Source organism: Prunus mume, linkage group LG5 (genome assembly GCF_029339155.1).
Source record: "Prunus mume cultivar Tortuosa linkage group LG5, ASM2933915v1, whole genome shotgun sequence".
NCBI lineage: Eukaryota > Viridiplantae > Streptophyta > Magnoliopsida > Rosales > Rosaceae > Prunus > Prunus mume.
In genome coordinates this window covers 11,515,710-11,539,205 of record NC_142702.1, presented here as the reverse complement: position 1 = coordinate 11,539,205, position 23,496 = coordinate 11,515,710, and the positions used below count along the sequence as shown (strand labels likewise).

General features: G+C 45.5%; 3 protein-coding genes and 1 pseudogene across 4 annotated transcripts; 1 reads left to right on the top strand and 3 right to left on the bottom strand.

Annotated features, from left to right (window-relative positions):
- Window positions 1-1,568: 1,568 nt before the first annotated feature.
- On the bottom strand, window positions 1,569-2,228 carry LOC103343698 (uncharacterized). Its single transcript, XM_008247341.2, has one exon. The coding sequence runs from the start codon at window positions 2,226-2,228 to the stop codon at window positions 1,569-1,571; it is 660 nt and encodes a 219-aa protein (XP_008245563.2).
- A 183-nt stretch (window positions 2,229-2,411) lies between these two features.
- Window positions 2,412-3,383, bottom strand: LOC148916922 (uncharacterized). The gene has a single exon (XM_089052322.1). The coding sequence runs from the start codon at window positions 3,381-3,383 to the stop codon at window positions 2,412-2,414; it is 972 nt and encodes a 323-aa protein (XP_088908448.1).
- Window positions 3,384-5,433: 2,050 nt separating this feature from the next.
- On the top strand, window positions 5,434-10,925 carry LOC103343699 (putative pre-mRNA-splicing factor ATP-dependent RNA helicase DEAH5). Its single transcript, XM_089052244.1, is given in 6 exon segments — window positions 5,434-5,588; window positions 6,262-8,090; window positions 8,092-8,303; window positions 8,306-9,470; window positions 10,201-10,567; window positions 10,570-10,925. Coding segments are annotated over 5 exon segments (3,588 nt in total). The 5' UTR covers window positions 5,434-5,588; window positions 6,262-6,279; the 3' UTR covers window positions 10,603-10,925.
- Window positions 10,926-11,679: 754 nt separating this feature from the next.
- On the bottom strand, window positions 11,680-13,029 carry LOC148916921 (receptor-like protein EIX2; annotated as a pseudogene). The gene is made up of 3 exons (XR_016126984.1): window positions 13,012-13,029; window positions 12,131-12,954; window positions 11,680-12,024 (listed from the first exon to the last, which is right to left on the bottom strand). The product of XR_016126984.1 is annotated as a receptor-like protein EIX2 (transcript).
- Between the last annotated feature and the right edge of the window lie 10,467 nt (window positions 13,030-23,496).

The following is a 23,496-nucleotide window of genomic DNA, read 5'->3' as shown; positions in this document are numbered from 1 at the left end:
TTGTTGGTGTTCTAGGTTAGGAAGCTCCTTGCCAATTAGTCTAGGAATTTCGTATGTAATAGGGCATGAATGTCTTGTGAGAAGAATTGTAATTTATGTAGGAAGCTTTGGTAATACAATAACAAATGTTAGAAATTAAATGATTCCAATTACAAATGTGAGAGAGTCACATACTTTAACTTAATGTTTATGCTTGCACTTTTCTGAATCTTTAGTTTTGTTGTCATACTTTGGTGAATAAAAAGCAATTGGGAATGTTGCAGAAATGGGGAGTGGGGAACTACACATGCGAGAGAATATCACCTTCATAACATAGCTCATCACTTGGAGGTTCGAGATTGGACAAAAGCTACTGGTTTCTTCACGGTTAGAAGATGGCTTGAGAAATGAAGATGCTCCACCAGTTTTGTTTCACCACATAAACATTGTTGTAATAGGAGTGGAATTGGATATTAGTTGTGGTTTCATGAATTAGTAACCATGAAACTAGAGTGGATAGAGAAACTGCATCTGTATATGTTTAGCTAATAAGTAGCCTCGCAATGTAAACTCAAGTTTATGTATTGCGCTTTCTTATTATGCCTCTATTGTTGTCTTAACTATTTTTTCTCCTTTGTCTTGACAATTACAAAGCTAAAGTTGGACTAAGAGGTTTACGTATTGCCTTCTTAGCACTTTGTTTTTCACCTCTTTTTGCAATTATAGAGTTAAAATTGGACTTAGGTTTATGTATTGCCTTCTTATTTCCCTTTTATTGTGTTCCTATTGCTCCTCTATTGTTGTCTTTGCAATTATAGAGTTGAAAGACTATCAAGTTTAAGTATATTGCCCTTATATTGCTTTCCTATCGTACCTCTATTGTTGTCTTAACTCTTTTTTCACCTCTGTCTTGACAATTATAGAGCTGAAGTTGGACTTCCAGGTTTACGTATTGCCTTCTTATTGCCCTTTTATTGTCTTCCTATTGCTCCTCTATTGTTGTTTTAGCACATTGTTTTTCACCTCTGTCTTTGCAATTACAAAGTTGAAAGACTATTAAGTTTTAAGTATTGCCTTCTTATTGCCCTTATATTGCTTTCCTATTGTACCTCTATTGCTGTTTTAACTCTTTTTTCACCTCTGTCTTAACAATTATAGAGCTAAAGTTGGACTTCCAGGTTTATGTATTGCCTTCTTATTGCCCTTTTATTGTGTTCTTATCGTTGCTCTATTGCAGTCTTAGCACTTTTTTTTTAATGTATGTCTTGGCAAACAAATTGTAGTTAGACTATGAATTCTTTGTATTGCCCCTTTATTCCACTGCCCTTGTATTGCACCACAGTTCAATTTAAATTTCTAGCCACCTGCTTTATGTGTCTACACCAATCATGCACATAAACATCATACATACACATTCAATAAATGTTATAAATAGCTGCATCATGATCTATACAATTTGTTACCTATAAGGATACCTATTTCCAAAAACAAAAATAGCGACATGTTAGGAACACAAATTTTACATAAAGTTAGGTAGCAAATATCACCACTTAATGGAATAAGACATACAAACTAAACAATTGTAATATCTAAATGATCCGCTTCTTGTTAGTGACGGGAATAGCTTCTTTGCATGTACTTTGATAGTGGCCCTTCACACCGCACCTTGAGCATTTTCTTTCTCGCGAGTCCTCTCCTTTAGAAGGTATTCTTTGCGTCTTACGACGGCCCAGGATAACCTTTGAAATAGGAGGGAGGAGATTTCCATTTTGGACATTTTCGGGAATAACCCATGTCCCTTGAGGTGGTACAGGATAAATGGATTCAGCATATGCAGCTGCCCATGTAGCTCGAGTGTAATACGAAGAGGCAAATAAGTATGGGTTCAATTTCAAGTGCCAACATACCACAATAGCATGCTTGCACGGGAGTTGCTCTAAGTCAAACTTCCTACACGTACAACTATAGTTTTGCAAGTGCACGAGACCGTTCATATCACCATCAAGCACATTATACTCCATATCATTGATTTTAACCACATTCATCCTCGAAGCAGCGTCTAATCTCTTCCTCAACTTCTTTTCACCTAAATTAGGGCACAACATAGATTTACATTTCATTGACAAATCTCGACGTTGAGTAAACCAATTCTGAAGCATATTCCTAATTTCCTCGATCAAGTGTACCACCGGAAGCATCCTTGCAAAACGAAGAACTGAATTAATGGACTCTGCAATATTAGTTGTCATGACATTATATCGTCGTCCATCACAATGGGCTCGAGACCACTTATGGAGCCCTGCACGTACTAGATAAGTTTGCACTCGCTTGTTGTTTATCATGGAGAAATAACGATTGAACTCTGCTAGACGGTAAGACTTAGCCGCCTGCACAAAAAACCCCAATATCGGATCCCGCTTCTTCAACTTAAATCAGGCTTTCATATTGCCCTTCAAGTGATAAAAGCAAACACCATGTGCTGCCTCAGGAAAAACTCTTTTCAACCCATTTTCTATGCTAAGATTTCGATCAGATATGACAACAAGATTCGAGCAATCACCAATTGCACAATGTAGTTTTGTGAAAAACCACTCCCAAGCCGCATCCGTCTCTAAATCTCCAATCCCAAAGGCAAGAGGATATATATTACGATTTCCGTCAAATGCGGTGGCAACAAACAAAACACCTTTGTACTTGCACTTCAAATGGGTAGCATCAACAGCAATCACAGGACGCATTGAGCACTTAAATCCTCTTATGCATGCACCAATTGACATAAAAAAATATAAAAAGTGGTTGGCTACATCAGTCTCAATGTATGTCAAAGTTTCAGGATTTGTACGCTCCAATTCATAACAATAGGAAGGGAGAAGAGCATATGATTCTTCTGCAGACCCTCTAATTATCTTTAAAGCTAACTCTCGGCTTCTCCAAGCTTTAGAGTAGCTTATGGTCACACCAAAATTTTGTCGCACATCTTTGATGATATCACCTGCAGTATAAATGGTGCGAGAATCCTTGAATCTGCGTTTCACAGAGTCAGACAACAATCCCGTACTAGCTTGAGGATGGTGACTACTAAGATACCTTAGATCACATTCATGAAATGGATCGTATTTAACAACCCTAAACTCATGTAATCCAACTTTATATGCCCGAAGTCGCCAAGGGCAAGGAAGTTGCCAACAACGAACACACAACCTACGTTTCCCAGATTGGACTGTTCTAAATCGAAAGTGGCCTCTGACTGCTGCTAAACATAAGGTTTTTATAAGGGCAATCTTATTTGGAAAAACTCTTCCAACCTTAAAATTTGCTTCCCAATTTATGCAAGAAAGACCTCCACCATAATCAATATCTTCCACACTCTTACCATGCACCAAATGAACCTGACTTGTATGCATTTGAGTCCAACTTGATTATTGCAGATTTTCAGATTGCACTTGTGTAACCTGCACCATGGAGGCTTGGAAATTGCTTTCTCGATGAGGATGCACGTTTGGTGCAGAGTACGCTTCCTCTTCATTCCTAGGTACACAAAAATCTGCGACTATGTTTTCAACACATTCAAAATTAACATCTTCAACCCAATCTTTCCAATTAAAACCAGTTACACCATTTTCAGTTCCGCTATCCCCAATTACCTCATTCCTATCTCTCACAACAACTACAAAGGGAGCATTGCTATTCCCAATGCTTACAATGCCATTGCAGCCATGAATACCATGTCCTTCTATAACTTTGAGGGTTGCTAATAAAGGGGTTACTCTAGAGGTCATAACGTCCGTGCTGTAGTTCAGAAAATATTGAACATCATCATTGTCTTCAACCTTTAGGTGCTTATAGGCAGATGATGATAGAGGAACTGAATACTTCAGTGTGAGACTATATTTATTGAGATCTGCATTCGTGATCTTATAAATGCGGTCAACAAGCTCAGAAAAGGTTACGTTCCGTGATACTATTATGCCTTTAGCCTCGCCACCTTCATAACTCTCAATGTTATCCTTGTTAGCCCAGCTTCCGTTATAGAATACCAATATGCCAACAGTCTCCATTTCTGCAAATAACATCAATAAATCAATCTATTTGCATCCCCATCATAAGGTATACTCATTTCTTTACATTACCAAATTAGAAATCAAAATAGAAAACTTAAGTTCTTAGCAAAACTAACCTAACCCAGAATGTCAGTCAAATCCAATTCAAAGACCTAAAATTTCACACTTAAGCATCTAAATTGAGGGAAAAACTAACCTCACTAACCTATTTCTAGGCTAGACAAACTTAAGATCTGATTTTTATGTTTCGTGTTATTTTGTGCAAAATGCTTTATGGGTATTGAAGAAGGGGACAAATATCTTAAAACTCAAAATTACAAACAAGGGTTGCATACCATCAAATTTATTGGCATATTACATATATATTGGCAATTACAAAACAAAGCCATGCATTGGTCTTGAAGCAGCCTATAAAATTCTTCATCACCCTTACTAGTGCACTCTCGGGAGTGTTCAAAAAGCCAAAAGCAATGAAACCAATGCAGAACTGGTGAACTTGTATGGTGTATAAAGTGAGCTATGAAACCTATTTCAAAATTCAAAGTAGAATGAATTACATAAAAAAAAAACAGTCCTTTTACTCTCAAATTGCAAATTATTTGCTTGTGAAATTTTTTCCAAAAACTTATTTCCTTTCCTTTCAAACAAACAGGATTAGAAGCCAAACCCCTAAAAATCAAAATTGAAGCAAAAACTGACCTAACTTACCTATTTCTATGCTAAAGAAAATCAAGATTTGATTTTTATTTGTTGTGTTATTTTGCAAAATGATTCCTAGGTATTAAAGAAGGGGAAAATTAGCTTAGAATTCAAAGGGACAAAGGATCAGAAGAGAGCACCTGGTGGCAACGGGTCTAGCGGGTTGCTGTTGTTGATGCGTCCTTTTCTATTCCTTATGTTTCTTCTTTGTGTAGGCTTTTGAGGGGTGGGCGTGGTCTCCTCTTGAATTAAGGTGCTGGTCTCAGATGCTCTACGTGCAACAAGGAGAGAAGAGCTAGAGAGTTGGGTTCAGATCAGAAATAAATTTTTGAGAGGGTACAAAAGGTGAATATTGAAGTATTTATATGGAAGGTAATTTGGTACTTTAAAGTTAGAAAGTGAGTATTTGTGGTTAAGTTTTATAAAGTGATTATTTCTGATTAAGGTTTATCTTTAGTGACTATGTAAGTCAATTTCCCTTGAAAATTTTAGTTGATTGACCAAAATGATAATATAGCGATTGTAGCGATGGTTGGGGAACTATTTAGGTCATTAACCCTATTATTATATTAGTATCTCTAGTTTCACAGGTCCCAAATTTGGGCGTATCGATACACCAGGCGCACTCCAACTCAAGTTCTCAACCCTAATCGCTAAAATCCCTCATCTCAGTTGAGATTATTTCAAAGAAACGCTTCACCGTCACCACGAACAATCCGCCCATCTCAACCGTCAACTCCTCCATTGTTCGACGCCGTCTTCCTCCCATATACATATTGCTCCGCTCTCCTCTCTCTCGACAGTGACAACGGTTGATGCGCAACCATCTTCGATCTCATCTCATCCCAAGTATGATGTCTTACAATATATTCTAATCTTGGACCCCATCTCATCCCATATTTAAGATCCACTGAACCCCCACCCTCTAGCAACGATCAGTTTCCTTGATTTTGTTTCATATTTCTTTTTTATTCTCTTCCGTTTCTTACTTCCTGGGTTTTATGTTCTATAGGGTTTTAGGTGATTCTTTTTTAGGTTTTAGACATAAAAAAAATTTCACTTTTGGAAAAAGCCAAAGCTTTTCAAAAAGAAAAAACCACTCAACTTTCAAATCAAAACACGCAAATGTATTGGATTCCTTAGAAATCTAAAAATAAATAAGGGCATTTTTGTCCATTTTTGTTTCTTTTAAAATTTTTCTCTCCCGCTTTTTCCAAAATGTCCCTTCTTTTTTTGGCATTCCAAGTTTACTTCATTATTAGTATGCAATTTTAGATTTAAATTTCATTTTTTGGTGGGTGAGTTTAAAGTTCTAGAAATTGTTTCTTTATTGTGATAAATTTATCATTCATGAATTTTGAACTTTATGCTACTGATTAAAAGTATATAGCAATGTTCTTCTCATAAATTTTGAAATTTCCGTTGATATGAATTTTTTGTGTTGAATATGAATAGGGCCTGTGCAAGTTCATAAATTTTGAAATTTCTATTGACATGATTTTTTTGTATTCAATATGAATAGAACCTCTGCAAGTTCATAATGGCTGCCACTGACGATGGTTTGAAGAAGCTCGAGTACCTTTCCTTGGTTTCCAAGGTCTGTTCAGAGCTTGAAACCCATATAGGGGTTGGGGACAAAGTTCTGGCGGAGTTCATCACTGAGTTGGGACGAAACTGCGAGACGGTGGACAAGTTCGACACCAAATTAAAGAAAAATGGTGCCGAGATGCCCGATTACTTTGTCCGTACACTCCTCACTATCATTCACGCTATTCTTCCACCGAAGCCAAAGCCGGAGAAGGACTCGAAGGAAGAGAGCGCTTCTGATGGTAGGAAAACCAAGTTTAAGGCTTTGGCCGTCGCAGATAATAAAGATAGAATCAAGAACATCGAGAAGGAAATTGAGATGGAGACCAAGGAAAAGCGAAACAGCAGAGAAGAACAAGATGAAGAGCGAGAAGAAGATAGGCGTAGAGGTAGTGATAGATATAGGGAAGGAGATAGAGATAGAGATCGAGATAGACACAGAGGAGGTAGAGATAGAGATGGGAGGGAAAGGCGAAGGGAAAGGTATGATAGAGATGAGAGGCGTAGAGATGCACATTATAATGATGATGGTGATTACAGGGGAAGGCATACAGATCGATACAATAAGCATAAGAGAGATGGGTATGAAGACGATGGAGATGTTAAAGAAGATGGTGATGATAGGAGAGGTAATAGGGATCGGCAGAATGGCCAGAACCATTCGGATGAGCCCGAATTGTATCAGGTTTATAAGGGCAGGGTTTCAAGAGTGATGGACACCGGTTGCTTTGTTCAGTTGAATGATTTAAGAGGGAAGGAGGGTCTGGTTCATGTTTCACAGATGGCAACTCGGCGAATTAGCAATGCTAAGGATGTGGTAAAGAGGGATCAGGAAGTTTATGTGAAGGTGATTTCAATTTCAGGTCAGAAGTTGAGCCTTTCGATGAGGGATGTTGATCAACATACAGGGAAGGATTTGCTTCCCTTGAAGAAGAGCTCAGAGGATGATGCTCATAGGACGAACCCATCTTTTTCAAGGGATGGACCTGTGACTAGGACTGGTCTTTCTGGGATTAGGATTGTGGAAGAAGATGATGTTGGCCCATCGCGCCGGCCATTGAAGAGAATGAGCTCGCCAGAGAAGTGGGAAGCCAAACAGTTGATTGCCTCAGGTGTTTTGGGTGTTACAGAGTATCCTATGTATGATGAGGAAACTGATGGGATGCTTTATCAAGAAGAGGGAGCTGAGGAAGAGCTTGAGATTGAGCTCAATGAGGATGAGCCAGCCTTTTTAAATGGACAGAGCAGGTATTCTGTTGATATGTCACCTGTGAAAATCTTTAAGAATCCAGAAGGGTCACTAGGTCGTGCAGCTGCACTTCAGTCTGCACTCATTAAGGAGCGTAGAGAAGTGCGTGAGCAGCAGCAAAGAACCATGTTGGATTCTATCCCAAAGGATCTCAATCGTCCCTGTGAAGATCCAATGCCAGAGACTGGTGAGAGGCATCTTGCACAAGAACTTAGAGGTGTTGGTTTGTCGGCATATGACATGCCTGAGTGGAAGAAGGATGCTTTTGGGAAAACCATCAGTTTTGGGCAGAGGTCAAAACTCTCAATCCAGGAACAGAGGCAGAGCTTGCCTATGTACAAGCTGAAGAAAGAATTGATTGCAGTGGTGCATGAGATCCAAGTGCTTGTCATCATTGGTGAGACTGGTTCGGGTAAGACAACACAGGTAACGCAGTATCTTGCAGAAGCGGGTTACACGACAATGGGTAAGATTGGTTGTACACAGCCACATAGGGTGGCTGCCATGTCTGTGGCCAAGAGTTGCTGAAGAGTTTGGTTGTCGTTTAGGAGAGGAAGTAGGCTATGCAATTCGTTTTGAGGATTGCACTGGTCCAGATACTGTCATCAAGTACATGACTGATGGTATGCTTCTTAGGGAGATTTTGATTGACGAGAACCTTTCTCAGTATTCTGTGGTCATGCTTGATGAAGCTCATGAGAGGACAATCTACACGGATGTTCTTTTTGGCTACTGAAGAAGCTTGTGAAGCGGAGACCAGACCTTCGTTTGATTGTCACATCTGCTACTTTGGATGCGGAGAAGTTTTCCGGTTATTTCTTCAACTGTAACATCTTCACTATCCCTGGGAGAACTTTTCCTGTAGAGATACTCTACACTAAACAGCCGGAAAGTGACTACCTTGATGCATCTCTAATAACTGTTCTACAAATACACTTGACAGAACCTGAAGGTGACATCCTTCTTTTCTTGACTGGACAAGAAGAGATTGATTTTGCATGCCAGTCTCTTTATGAGAGGATGAAAGGTCTTGGTAAAAATGTCCCTGAGTTGATTATCCTACCAGTGTATAGTGCCCTTCCTAGTGAAATGCAGTCAAGGATATTTGATCCTGCCCCACCAGGTAAGAGGAAAGTAGTTGTGGCTACTAATATTGCTGAGGCATCACTGACCATTGATGGGATATTTTATGTCATTGATCCTGGTTTTGCAAAGCAAAATGTTTATAACCCAAAGCAGGGGCTAGATTCACTGGTCATAACTCCAATTTCCCAAGCATCAGCCAAGCAACGAGCTGGGCGTGCTTGGCGTACAGGCCCTGGGAAATGTTACCGCCTCTACACTGAGAGTGCATACCGCAATGAGATGTCCCCTACTTCAATTCCAGAAATCCAGAGGATAAATCTTGGGACTACTACACTTACAATGAAAGCTATGGGGATAAATGATCTCTTATCTTTTGATTTTATGGATCCTCCTTCACCCCAAGCACTCATTTCTGCCATGGAACAATTGTACAGTTTAGGAGCACTGGATGTGGAGGGGCTGCTCACCAAATTGGGTAGGAAAATGGCTGAGTTTCCTCTGGATCCACCCTTGTCTAAGATGCTATTGGCCAGTGTGGACCTTGGATGCAGTGATGAGATCTTGACCATCATTGCAATGATTCAGACTGGTAATATTTTTTATAGGCCTAGGGAAAAACAAGCCCAGGCAGATCAGAAGAGAGCCAAGTTTTTCCAGCCAGAGGGAGATCATCTGACTTTACTTGCAGTCTATGAGGCATGGAAAGCTAAGAATTTTTCAGGGCCATGGTGTTTTGAGAACTTTGTTCAGTCTCGATCCTTGAGGAGGGCACAGGATGTCAGAAAACAGCTTCTCAGCATCATGGACAAGTATGTTCTTCTAATTTATCTTGATGTGTATTTGCGGATGCTTGGATCTTTTTTTCTGGTTTCACATGTGCATGAATGGTTTTAAAAGATGTAGATTAATGTTCTAGATTTGCTCATGTTTGGTACATTGTATTTTTGCAGTAGTCGTGAATTAGGCATGCCTTTTGCTGTCTGTACTTGATGGAAATGCTGAAATGTTGTTCAGGCCTAGTTTGTGTTTTAAAATCTAGATATAGGGTACCTGAGCAGCGAATAGGTCATTACGAGTTGTCATGTTGATGTTACCTCATACACTGTTTTCAGAGCATTATTAGCAGAAGTGCTTTTTTCCACCATTTTTTCAGTGGTTAAGTATAGTATCCTTTTTGTATAGCTAAATTGCCAGTATATGCTCTTCAAATGTGCTCTCTTGTGCGGACATGTTAGTCATTTTGATACTGGAATTGTTTTTCTTGGTAAAGTGTTTGTACAAAATATTGCAAAACTGTTTTAAAAGTTGATATGGAAATTCAGATGGCATATTACACATCCTACCTTCGCCATTAACAGATTTCATTGATTGACATAGCATTGTCATGTAAGCTCTAGGCTAGATTATTATAAAGATTGTCATGCCAATGTCTCTACTAGCACCCCTTGCTTAAGTTTATAACAGTGATCAACGATTTCTAAGTTGAGTATTCTGATTTGAAGATGAAATTGCATTCTGAGTATAGATTGTGAATTTCAGGTATAAACTAGATGTTGTCAGTGCTGGAAAGAATTTTACAAAGATCAGGAAGGCAATTACAGCAGGGTTTTTCTTCCACGGTACTAGAAAGGACCCGCAGGAGGGTTATAGAACCCTAGTGGAGAACCAACCAGTTTATATACACCCAAGCAGCGCCCTCTTCCAGAGACAACCAGATTGGGTGATCTACCATGAGCTGGTTATGACCACAAAGGAGTACATGCACGAGGTGACGGTTGTCGACCCCAAATGGCTCGTGGAACTGGCACCCAGGTTCTTCAAAGTGGCAGATCCCACCAAGATGAGCAAGCGCAAGCGTCAAGAACGTATTGAACCGCTATATGATAGATACCATGAACCTAAACCCTAAACTCTTGGCGTCTCAGTAAGCGACTTGCTTGATGTGTGTCATCTGCTGCTTTTGGTTTTTCTGTATGGATTCAATGTGAATATCTTGTAATTATTTGAGCTAATTTTTGACATTAAGTGCACAAAATTTGTGTGGCTTCATTACTTTTTAACATCCTCGTGAAATTCCTTCAACATCGCAATAAGGGCGTCATCAGTTGCTTATTTTCCTTACTGCAAGCAAGCTGGGGGGTAGAATCTGTTGTGTAATTTAAAAGCTATTTTATTTCTTGATTTCTACTTTAGGAGATATTAGCTGTTCTGTTCTCTGGACAATGAATTGTTAGGAAATGAAAGAATCATAGCGTATTCTTGAATGTATCAAGGCATTCAATATTTGATGTATTTTAGCATTCAAATATGTATGACCTCTGATCCTAGCTTGTTAGCGTGGCCTGAGTTGCCTGCCAGGTCTTGCCTGGAGAAAGCCTGGGAGTTGCCTAGGCTGGCGGAGGTAAACTGAGACTGAAGATCCTGGCTCGAGCTCAGGTTACCAACCAAGCAATCTGAAGATCCTAGCAATGAATGGTCTTTTAATCAAATTTCCTCACTCAGTTTCTGTTGCTGGTAGCACAAAAAAAAAGTCATAAAAAAAACATCTAACAGACTTCCCCGCTAGAAAACAGAATCCAGAGTGTAATGGTCGTTTAAGACTCGAAGTCAGAGAAGGAAATATGAAAAGATTTTCAGTGAGTCTCAATTTCCCATGAATCAACCGTTGAACATTCAAAGCAAACAGAAAGACCCCTCATTATAAGCAAGATCACTTAGTAAAAGCTTAGAGTAGCTTAAGCCACCTGAAGATTCCGCCACATCTCAGTGGATCTAAATCACTAATACCGACTATTGTACCCATATACTTGCAGAGAACATGCAAAAATGTTGACCTCTGGCCACACATTAAAGCAATGAACATAACATTATCACATTGATAATGAAGATGTTGAATTATGAAAGGAAAGAATGACCAAAACAGAGCCACACATTTACAAGGAGAAGCTGACCCCCAATTTACAAGGAGAAGCTGTACGTTGCAAATAGATGACCAAAACAGAGCCACACATTGTAATCTGAAATCAAGTCCGCTTTGGCTTCGGCTTAGTTAATTATAATAACACTATAGCTGGAACTAATACATTAATCGGAGTGAGCTTGGATTAAAATGGATCTGTTTATTTCTCTCAACAAACAAACAAAAAAAAAAAAACATTAATCGGAGAACTCCGAATTAATTGTTATGACAAATAATTAATACTAATTTAACTCATATTTATTCCTACTAAGCACTCCAAATTAACTCGTAAACTCTTCTCCAGATGCATGTGCATGCGCATGCGCGTACTAGCAATCTTCAACACTTGAATTGGAAGGAGGCATTCAGCTACAGCTACTTTTCTCCTAATTTAGATGCTGCAGCTAAATATCAAAGTAAACAAATTAATACCCGTCAGTTTGGAGAGAAGAAAAAATGCAATAAGAAAATAATTATAAAACGAAATTAATGATGAGAGAGAAAGAGTACCGTCGCGAGCTTATCTATTAAGCATATGCTAACTTCAGTTGCCGCTTGATCAAAGCTATCCTCAGATAAAGCCAATCATTTAAATTATTCAAGAACTTGAAGTATGTGTATCTCCATGAGCTGTTGAATATCAAAGTGCCGCAAACTCCCCAAAATCCAGCAGCAAACCCAATCCCCATACTAATGTAAAATCCCAGTGTTATAAACTCATCCTTATCCTCTTCATTGCTCAAGTCAGTTGGCTCATTTTGATTAGCACACATCTTTTTAAGTGGAGGTCCACAGAGTAGAGGATTTTCAGCATAATCAAGGGGATCAAAGCTTTGGAGCTGAGTGCCTGTGGGTATTTCGCCAGACAGGTTGTTATATGACAAGTCCAAGAAACTAAGACGATCTATCCGAGCAAGGCTTGTCGGAATTCTTCCATCTATCTGGTTTCAAGATAAATCAAGCGAATCCAATGACTCCAAGTTTTCGATCTCTGGAGTTATTTGACCTGTTAACTGGTTTCTCGAAAGGTTTAAAGAAATCAACCCAACAAGATGAGTGATTTCACTTGGAATCTCCCCTGTTAATCTATTACTTGAGAGATCAATTCTCTTCACAAGGCCCAAAGTGCTTTTGTATGTCTGCATTCTTCCTTTCCATATGAAGCTTGCATCTGACAACACAACTGGACCTCTCCTAGGTCTTGTGCAAATAAAGTAACTAACATCTCTTCTGTGCCTCTGGGATGGATCCTTGATTTCTTGAGGTGCAGGCAAACTTTCGATAGCCTCTACAATATGGTTTAATGAACAAAATTTTGTACGTTCTTGGTCACCCTTTAAAGATCATCACAACAAAAGGGTTATTTTAAAGGTAACATACCTAGAACATACCCTTGGGGCCCTAGTCATTAACAATCAAGTGCTCTGTTACATTGTCCAAAAGGGTATCTGCTAAAATTGGTGGACATTACTTTCTCAACCAATTTGGACTTCTAATAAGCCACTATCAAGCTGACCAACAAGTTTATGAAAACCAGGTTCATTTGGGTCTAGCCTATCAAGTTTTTTGTTTGTTTTTGGTTACAAGCGATACTGGGATGAGGATAATCACATCTAGGACCTCGAGTGTAGGGATAGATGCTCTTAACTGCTTGAGCTACAAGCCCCTTGCTAGCCTATCAAGTTGAAGCAAATGGTCAATGCGAGTATTTGGGTTTGCCTACCAAGTTTTCATTATGGCTCTACAAATGTTTGTAATATCCAAGAGAAAGCAGTTATTGGCCTGCAGGCCTTGATGGAATTGCATATGTTGGAGCCTTTATGCTACACAACACTATATATCTGTTTATACCAAAATGAACAGCCAATGAATACCAAACACGTGGACCAAACCAGGGCTACGTGTGCCTTCGGCACTCACCTTCGGTACCAAACCTACCGATCGCAACATTAGGGCAACCTCGCCCCTCTGGACGCGTGGCGGTCTCACAATTGATGCCCAGAGTCCCACATCGAAACTCTAAACAAATTGCACACCTCCCAAGGCCTATAAAAGAGGACACCCATCCCAGCTTGAAGGTAATCAATCAGAACTTACGGCATACTGCCTATTGATCTGTAGTTCAAACTTACTTAATCCGTACTTACTTAAGCATCGGAGAGCCTTCGGCCGGTACCACACCGGTGCCCTAGGATTACCGTGTGTTTGCTATCTTACAGATCGTACACCCTACCGAGGACATCAGATACCGAAGAGACCTAATCACTAAGTTACGCGGGAAAGTATTAAACCATTTTTCTCGTCAACGCGATTTAGCGCCGTCTGTGGGAAATCGATAAAATCAACCTACAATTCCTAAAAACAAAACAAATGGGAACCACTTCAGGACCACAGTTCCTTTCAGAGGACGGACTATCAGACGGTATGCCAAGTGGAGCAAGCCTGCGCTGCACCCTAGCACCCTTTCGTAATCCTCCGACGCTGGCACCATGGTCGGCGGAGCTCTTGGCTCAAATGACCTCCCTCCGGAAGGAGATGGCTAAACTTCAAGAACGTAACAATCTCCTTTCGTGCAAAGTGGACGAAACCCAACGGTTGCTTAATCAGCAGGAAACACAAAACATTCGGACCACCGAATCTTCCCGAGTCGCAGACCCGGTCGGCGAAGAAGGGAAAGCGAGGGGCAAAGGCAACGCCTGCGCCCTCCAAAGCGTGGTCCCGCCACCCCGAACCAACCTCACGTCGAAGAAGGTGTACACCGATTGTCGTCATCGGATCAACGATAAGAAGGATGCCGAACGGCATAGATCCCCAATCCGAATAAACGCCCGTTTGGGGGACTCCGGATGAGGATCCGGGGATAAGTCGCCCATTCGAGGGTTCGGGTTTGGATTCGCACCGGAGTCCGATGATGAGTACGTCCCCATCAGGGCAACGAATCAAGCTACCGCTCGAAGCTCCCGAGTACTCAAAAGCGTGAGCGCCAAGTCCAAGGAGAGCTTCCAAGACTTCAGGCGTCCCGAGACCCCGCCATCCGCCTACTCTTTCAAAGAATCCGAAGATGGAGGATGACCGAAACCCTGTGTCCTTGATTGGGGAAAACTTGGCGGGACCGTTTACGATCGCATCAAGAAGTCCGGATCGGACAGGAGGTACAGCCGTTGCGCATTCCTTTCTATACCGGTGTGGAAGATCCGACGCACCTTCACTCCTTCCAATCGGCGGTTGGGTGTAAGGGCCTTAGCGACGAGGGCAATGTCTGCTGTTTCCTCGTCCCTTACCAAAGCGCGCTGAATTGGTTCTACCATCTCGAACCAGGGACGGTACACTCCTTTGACGAACTAAAGCAAATTTTCCTCAACCACTTCATGATCCAGACGGACCGTTTGTACTCTGCCGACGATCCGTACACGATTCGGCAAAGGGAGGACGAACCCTACGGAATACGCAGCGCGCTTCAATCACAGTACTCGAGGTGTCCCGAACGGACGATAGGGCAGCCTACGGCGCCTTCAAGAGTGGCCTACATCCTCTCACTTCCGGTACCTCTTGCACGGAGCAATCGGGCGACGATGACGAATTAATGAAGCGGCGGCATCCATGCAAAGGCCGAATACTTCAACTCCAAACCCGCCTTCGGCTCGGAAGGAGGAATCGGCCACCAAAAGTTATCTGGCGAACCGACGACCCGCCGATGTGACACAAGCGGAAGGGACGACCGGGATAGCCGTCGGAAATTCAAAGAAAGGACGCGGGAAGTATGGACTTAACGACCACCGGCACCTACCGAATCACGATCGCGCCAGAAGTCTTCACCTGCTGAACACGACGACGAAACCGTTCTAATGAACGAACATGATTAGATCCCGGCCGACCAACCGAAGCCCAATCGGCGGGATAATCGAACACCGCAAATTCGCCCATATCACCAGCAGCCACAATACCAAGCATCGATCACCGAGGAAAATTGTCGAGCGCTTGATTCGGGAAGGAAAGTTGATCGATTCGCCAGCCACCGCAGCCCGACTTCAAATGCAAATCGGCAGATCAACATGATCCACATGATCGCGGCGGTCCCACTCTGGCGGGACCTCAAACCGCTCGGTAAAGCAAGTATGTGCGTTCAGCCCATCGTCCTCGTGTCTTCGGCATAGACGCGGCGATCGGAGCCGTAAGTTGCAGAAGGTGGGATGGGAACCCATCACCTTTTGTGAAGAAGAGGAGGAGGGGATCATCTACCCCCACGACGACCCGATGATCATTCGTGCCGAGATCGCCGATTACGATGTGGGTCGGGTCGATTGATACCTGGAAGCTCGGTGAACGTAATCTTTGCCGATGCGTTCAAGGGATCGGGAATTGCCGACAACATGGTCAATCGGCAAATTACACCTCTACTCGGCTTTTCGAGATCCGTCCAACCGACCGGTAGCATCACCGCCTACGCCTTGGCGTCGCCCGAAAAACAATGACCTACGACCAATTCCTCATTGTCTATTGCCCGACAAAGCATACAACGTCATTATCGGACGAACGACACTCACCAAGGTCAAAGTCCACTTGTCGCCCACATGTTGCTGATGAAGTTCCCAACGCGCAACGGTACCGGAGCCATTCGGGGTGACCAACAAGACGGACGTGCTATGCCACGGCCCTTAAGTCGGTAGCCGCAAACCGCCAATGGAAGCCATGACCTTGCGGGGTCTACCGAACGGTAACGAACTCATCGACGACCCGGGAGGAAAACCTAACGCCAATGGCACAGCCCGCCGAGGAGCTCGAGACCATAATCCGAACAAGGAATTCCTCGATCGGTGGGTGAAGATCGGCACCAATCTGGATCCCGACCTCCAAGACAGCGGTTCATCGACTTCTTACGGCAGCAAGCGGAAGTCTTCGCTTGGTCCTATGACGATATGCCCGGTATATCACCCTGATGTCATCAGCCACAAGCTCAAGCATCTCCCGCCCACAAACCGATCGAGCAAAAGCGCCGATCGTGCGATGCCGAAGCGGTATGAGGCGTGCGTCTGAAGTTGACAAGCTAAAGCCATCGGCTTTATCGAAGCTACGTACTGTTTGGCTTGCCAACTTAGTCATGGTTCGGAAGGCCGGGGGTGGCGAATGTGTCGACTATACCGACTGAATAAGGCTTGACCGGCGTTTTACGAGGATCGACCGGCTCGTCGATGCCACCGCCGGCACGAGCCGCTCGGCTTCATGGACGCGTATTCGGATACAACTAGATCTTCATGGACCCGCCGATAGAGAACATACGGCATTCATCACGGATCGCGGTTTGTATTACAATGTCATGCCCTTCGGCTGAAGAACGCGGGGCAACTTACCAACGGCTCGTCAACCGAATTTTTGCTAAATACATCTGCGGCATCATGGAGGTATATGTCGACGACATGTTGGTAAAAAGCCGAAGCGGCAGGGGATCACTGGAAAACTTGGCCCTCATGTGCGGTATTCTAAAGGACTACCGGATGAGGTGAACCCGCAAATGCGCCTTTGGTGTATCTTCCGGTAAATTTCTCGGGTTCATGATCAGTCAAAGGGGAATCGAGGCCAATCCCGAGAAAATAAAAGCCATAATCGACATGGAGACGCCGAAGACGCAGAAGGACATTCAGAGCCTTATCGGACGTGTCGCTGCCTTGACACGCTTCATCTCCAAGGCTACCGATAAATGCGTGCCGTTCTTCAAAGCTTTGAAAGGGGGCAAACATCATATAGCGTGGACTCCCGAATGCGACCAGGCATTTCAAAACTTGAAGAACTACATGAGCCGTGCACCAGTTATTGAAACCGTTGCGGCGAGGTACTACTCATATACCTTCGGTATCCAACACCGCCGTTAGCTCGGTATTGATAAGGAAGCCGAGAAGGCGGAGCTACCGATCTTTATGTCGAAGGCGCTCTAGAGCGCAGAGCTTGATACCCACCCTTGGAGCAACTAGCATCGCCCTGGTCGTCTCGGCACGAAGACTTCGCCCCTACTTCGGGCCCACGAAATTACGATTCGGCGAACCAACCTCTTGGCAGTCTGCAGAGGCCGAAACATCCGCCGATTGGTCAAATGAGCAATCGAGTTGGGAGAATTTGACATGATTCAAACCAAGGCTGCAGAAAAAGCCGGCCGCTGTCGACTTCATCTCCGAGCTCACACCTCCTGCGCCATTGGAGCCATCATCGCCGAGCGCCATTTCTCTTGCACCGGATAAGACGCATACCGAAAGTTTCGACACTTCCGTTCCTCTCTGGTCCCTGCATGTGGATGGCTCGGCAAACCAGCAAGGTTGTGGCGCCGGCTGGTATTAACCACCCGGACGGTAACAAAATTGAGTACGCCCTCCGATTCAACTTCCGGACTTCCAATAACGAGGCGGAATATGAGGCCCTCTGGCTGGCCTTGGCTAGCCAAGAGCATGAGCGCGAGGCGGATCAGCATTCACGGTGACTCGGCTCATAGTAAATCGATAACGGCAGACTTCGCAGCAAGGGATGCCTCCATGTCACCTACCTCTCGGCACCTCACCAACTACTACAGAAATTCCGGGCCTACAGATTGGCGCAGATCCCGTGTCGAAAACAGCCACGCCGACGCGCTCTCCCGATTGGCTTCGGCGATAAACGACAAGATCGGAAGGAAGGTACCGGTGGAGATATTATCCCACCAAGTACAACCGCCCGAGGTATGTACCGTTCGGATGCGAAGACACATGGATGTCTCAATCTACGTCTTCCGACTACCGAACCCTTCCTACCGATAAGATGCGGGCTCGAAAACTCCGTTGCCGATCGGCAAGGTACGCGATCATCGACGATGTTCAGTAAAGCGAGGCTACACGACGCCGTATCTAAAGTGCCCGACCGAGGAGCGGGGACTACTCGTTCTTGGGTGGTCCATGGAATATGCGGTGACCACTCTGGTTCCCGATCGCCGCACACAAGGTCTTCCGGGGTTATTTCAGCCAACTCGCACTGGATGCGAACACACTAGTCAAGAGGTGTGACAAATGCCGGTTCGGTAGTGTCCCTCATATCCTGCCGAGCCACCGCCACCGATCGTGAGCCCGTGGCCGTTCGCCCTGGGGACTAGACCTAATTGGTCCGATGCCGGAAGGCAAGGGTCAGGTCAAATACGCTGTTGTTGCCGTAGACTACTTTACCAAATGGGTAGAAGCCAAAGCCCTAGCAACTATAACGGCAGCCAGAGTCGAGGATTTCGTGCGGGCGAATATTTGCTGCCGATTCAGCATCCCCTACGCCATCATCACGGATAAGGGCAGGCGGTTTGATTCGAAGTCTTTAGGAATTCTGCACCGACTCAAGATCAACGTTCTTTGCTTCGCCAAAGACACCCCATCAAAAGGTCGAGGCCATGAACAAAATTGTCAAGAAGTCGTTGAAACGACAGCTTGACAAAGCCAAAGGAACCTGGCCGGAAAAGCGAAGCGCTATGGGCCATCGGACATCCTACCGAACGGCAATCGGGAAACACCATTCTCTATGGCTTTTGGTTGAGGCGTAGTCCCAGTGGAATTTGGAGAGCCTTCCTACAAAGCGAAACCTTCGCACCGAAGGCAACGAGGAAGCGCTTGCTTTAAGCCTCGACCTACTCGAAGAATGCCGAGCACAAGCCAACCTTCGGAACGAAGCTTACAAGCAACGCGTCTCTCGATACTATGACTCTAGGGTCAAATCCCGTTCTTTCCGAATCGAGATTGGGTCATGCGGAAAGTCTCTCTGGCAACCAAGAATTCCACGGAAGGAACCCTCGGACCTTCCTGGGAGGGACCCTACGAAATCATCGGTATCCAGCGATCGGGGACTTATCGACTTAGAGACTCCAACGGAAAGACCCTCAGTCATCCTTGGAATGTAGAGCATTTGAAGTATTATTTCAAATGATATCACCTGGCCTACGGTTGGGTCACGGAGGGGTCCCAAGAGCCTCGACATCTCTACATGCACACCTTCGGCATTACTGCGTTTCCTAGCCAACGACGGGTTCTAAATTGTAAACGACTCCTAATTGTACTCTTGCCTTCGGCAGTTTATCAATAAAAGGGCCTTCGGCTCGTATATTCGGCACCTTTGTTGTACCTCTCAATCTCTCCATTTTTTGTTTTTCTTTTTTTTTACGGTAGAGACCATCGGTCGCAGCAAACTACACATTTTGGCGTCGCCATTATCCTACCGATTAAGGGACAACTTGGTAGACTTTATTGGGCGTTATAGGCCATTGCTTTACAATCGGCAAGCATGCCCATTGGTTTCAATTCCTTAACACTTGGGAACTTTACTGGCCAACGGCCAATATCCTTTTGTTTGAGGGCCTTCGGCATTAAACGGAAACATTCCCTAAGTACGCTACCGATTCGGAAGTAAGATGCAAGTAATTCAAAGTGAAAGCATAACTTTAATAAAAATATGCCCACGGCATTAATTATCCAAACAAAAGATGCCAACGGCATCAAAGTTATAACGAAATTACAAAAATACGTTCGGCATCAAAATTACATTAATAAAGGCAGGTGATCAGGATGCAGGGCCCTCGGCATCCGCCCCTTCGCACCGGCCGGGCTCCTCGGCGCCTTCCCCCTCGTACTCTTCGATCATTTCTTCCGTGACGCCTTCTGGAAGGGGAGGAGGATCGGCAATGAAGTTCAAGTTGAGCTTCGTCCCAGGATTGTACCGCTTGAATCGGTAGATGAGATCCACCATCTCCGAGCCCACCTCCTTGTCGAGCAAGGTAGAGAAATCGGTAGAGTGGCGATGCTTCGAATGGCTTCTGGGCGGCGGCCTCAATCTCGACGCTTTGGCCCGCTCCGACTCCTCCGAGCCACCTGAACGGCATCCTTTGCCTCCATAGCCTTTCTTGCCGATAGATGTGCCGACTGTGGGACGGCAGTCTGCAAATTCGGACTCGTATACCTTGACTCGCCATTCGGCACTGCAAATCCTTCACCGGATTCGCATGGTCTGGATAGCCTTGCCAGCCTCGGCAACCCAGCCTGCCGTCTTCGTGAGGCCTTCTTCGCCTTCTCGGCAGATTGATGGCCCGCTTCATGCAAAGCCACATGTCCATCGAAGCTCGCAGAATAACGAGCATGTCGGCAAAGGTACTAAGAATGACTGCCTCCTCCCGAAGAGCTTCTTGGCAGCTCCTCGATCTTGTCGGCTCCATTTGCGAACCAATGATCATATGGTTCGCGAACTGGACCGCCGCGGAAGGCGGTGACGGGATCGCGGGCTCCTCGTCGTTGTCGGCCGCGAAGATGGCCCGAGTGGGCTCGGCGCCGTCCGCGCCGGGGCGATTCGGCATCCAAATCGGACGGTGAGGGCCGTTTGCGGCGGCTCGGGAGGAAGTCCTTCGGTAGTGGCGCCTCGGCGGGAGAGGGCGGCGCTGCCGCTCGGCTGTGCCGATTCGGCATTGAGTTCACGGAGACGCTCGCCAACGCGTCGGTTCTCGGGGTCTACCGATGCCGAGCCCCTGCTGGGTTTTCTTCTTCTTCCCCTGAAGCCCATCATGAGATGGCGCTTGGAGGACTCGTTCATCCTCTTAGCCTCGGCAGCTCTCCCGCCTTCCGTCACTGCGAGAAAAGGGTTGGTAAGACCCGCAATGTAAGAAAAGAAACAATTGTAAGTTACGAAGTATACTTACTCTCGGCAGAGATTGACAAGTCGGGCCTTGATGAGATTGGCGGTAAAGAGAAACCGGTACACCCTCTCAACGGCGGGAACTCTCACCTAACCCTTTCAATCTGCGGATCTCCTTTGTGTGGCGCTCGGCTGCTTCAACTTGCCTGCACAAAACCAAACGGGATCAGCATTAAGCGAAGGAAAGCAAGACTGAAAGACCTACGAGCGGTAGAATAGCCTACCGGCCATTTGGGCGTGGTCGGAATGTGGAAACGGACGGGCTATCCCGGCGACTCCCAATCAGGACAAAAGCACCCGCCGTTTCCTCCACGCCTTCGTGAGGTTGGGGCGGCATTGATGAAGTGGCCGCGCTCGTAGCCTTCGAGCAATTGGCCCGACCCAGCCCGTGATCGGCACACTTCGACGTGGATGCAGGTGGGAGAAGCGCTCATCTGAGGTTCTCCCTCCCACCATGCCGGCTGTGACTACCCCATCAGCGCCACCCGAAGTTGGGATTAAACCGGCGGGGCGTAGCCTATTTGCGCCAAGATCCTCTCGAACGGCGGGCTGCGGAGGAGCCTCACCCTTGCACAAGCACGTCCGTGAAAAGACAACCGCCGCCCTTCGGATCGCTTAGGGATTCGGTAGGGCTCGGAATCCTCATACCTACCGAATCGGGATGAAGTACTCCGCCCGAAACCGCAATCTCCCTTCGGTGATTGTTGGGCTCCGGATAATCAGCGCCGAAGACAAGCTCTTCGACCCATCGGCACCCTAGGATTGCGGGGTAGACTACGGACACTCGGCGGTTGGGCGGTTCGGCAGCCGCCTCACCACGGCGGAGTGGAGGCATCGGCTGGTTACCACCGCTCGCCACCCGGGCGCCAAGCCCCACGTGGCGACCGTCGCTATATATGATAGAACAGCGGTACCAGAGCGGTCATAAACCCTTCCGATACCATGTGTGGGGACTGGCTGGGCCTTTCGCCGAGTATCTCGGACGTCGGTATCACTCCCTCCTCGGCATCAGCCCCTGCCGCTTCAACGTTCGGAGTCAAAGAGACCGTCGATGACTCCTCGTCGAACGCATTGGGCTCGCGCTCGGAGAATGACTCGCTATCAGACATCTACAAAAACAGGCAAAAAGGGAAACTAAGGCTCATGCCGGATGCTATCCTACCGACCCCTACATCACCACCTATGGCGACTAGACTACCGAATGAAACCCTATGGCCAGTCTAGTTCAAACCAAGGAAGGACGTAAACTCTTAAGGTATGTAGAGATGGAAAAGTAGGGCTACCGAACGGTACCTTTGTTTAGCTTCGGAGGTGGACGCCTTGTTGCTACTACTTGGATCGCTGAACACGAAGGCCCTTCCTACCGTTGGCAGCACCGAAATCGCTGGTTACCGTTAGATCTCGTCGGAAATCGCTGCCGTTAGCACTCGTCGGAAATCGCCTCGGATAGAGCTCTCACTTCTCGCAGGATGCAAAGTGAATTCACCACCGGGGTCATCCCTATTTATAGGAGGGAGTTTGACAACGGTACTCCTCGAAAAACCAAACGGCGCATTAATGCGCCGCGCGCCATCATCACATGTGCCACATGTCGCTCATCCTGTGGGCAACGGACGGCACGCGAGGCTCGAAAGTCGGCGCTCGCGTCCCTTCACCCGTCGGCTCGGCGACCTTCCGACTTCGCCACACTCGAACTAATGATGCGGAAGGGACAATGTTTGGCCCTTCCCAAAGATCGAGTTACCGAACGGTAGGGTCGTGGTTCCTTCCGAGGACAACTGCAAATCCTTCCGAAGACTCTCGCAAGGGGACTTGGGGACTCCTGTTTATACCAAAATGAACAGCCAATGAATACCAAACACGTGGACCAAACCAGGGCTACGTGTGCCTTCGGCACTCACCTTCGGTACCAAACCTACCGATCGCAACATTAGGGCAACCTCGCCCCTCTGGACGCGTGGCGGTCTCACAATTGACGCCCAGAGTCCCACATCGAAACTCTAAACAAATTGCACACCTCCCAAGGCCTATAAAAGAGGACACCCATCCCAGCTTGAAGGTAATCAATCAGAACTTACGGCATACTGCCTATTGATCTGTAGTTCAAACTTACTTAATCCGTACTTACTTAAGCATCGGAGAGCCTTCGGCCGGTACCACACCGGTGCCCTAGGATTACCGTGTGTTTGCTATCTTACAGATCG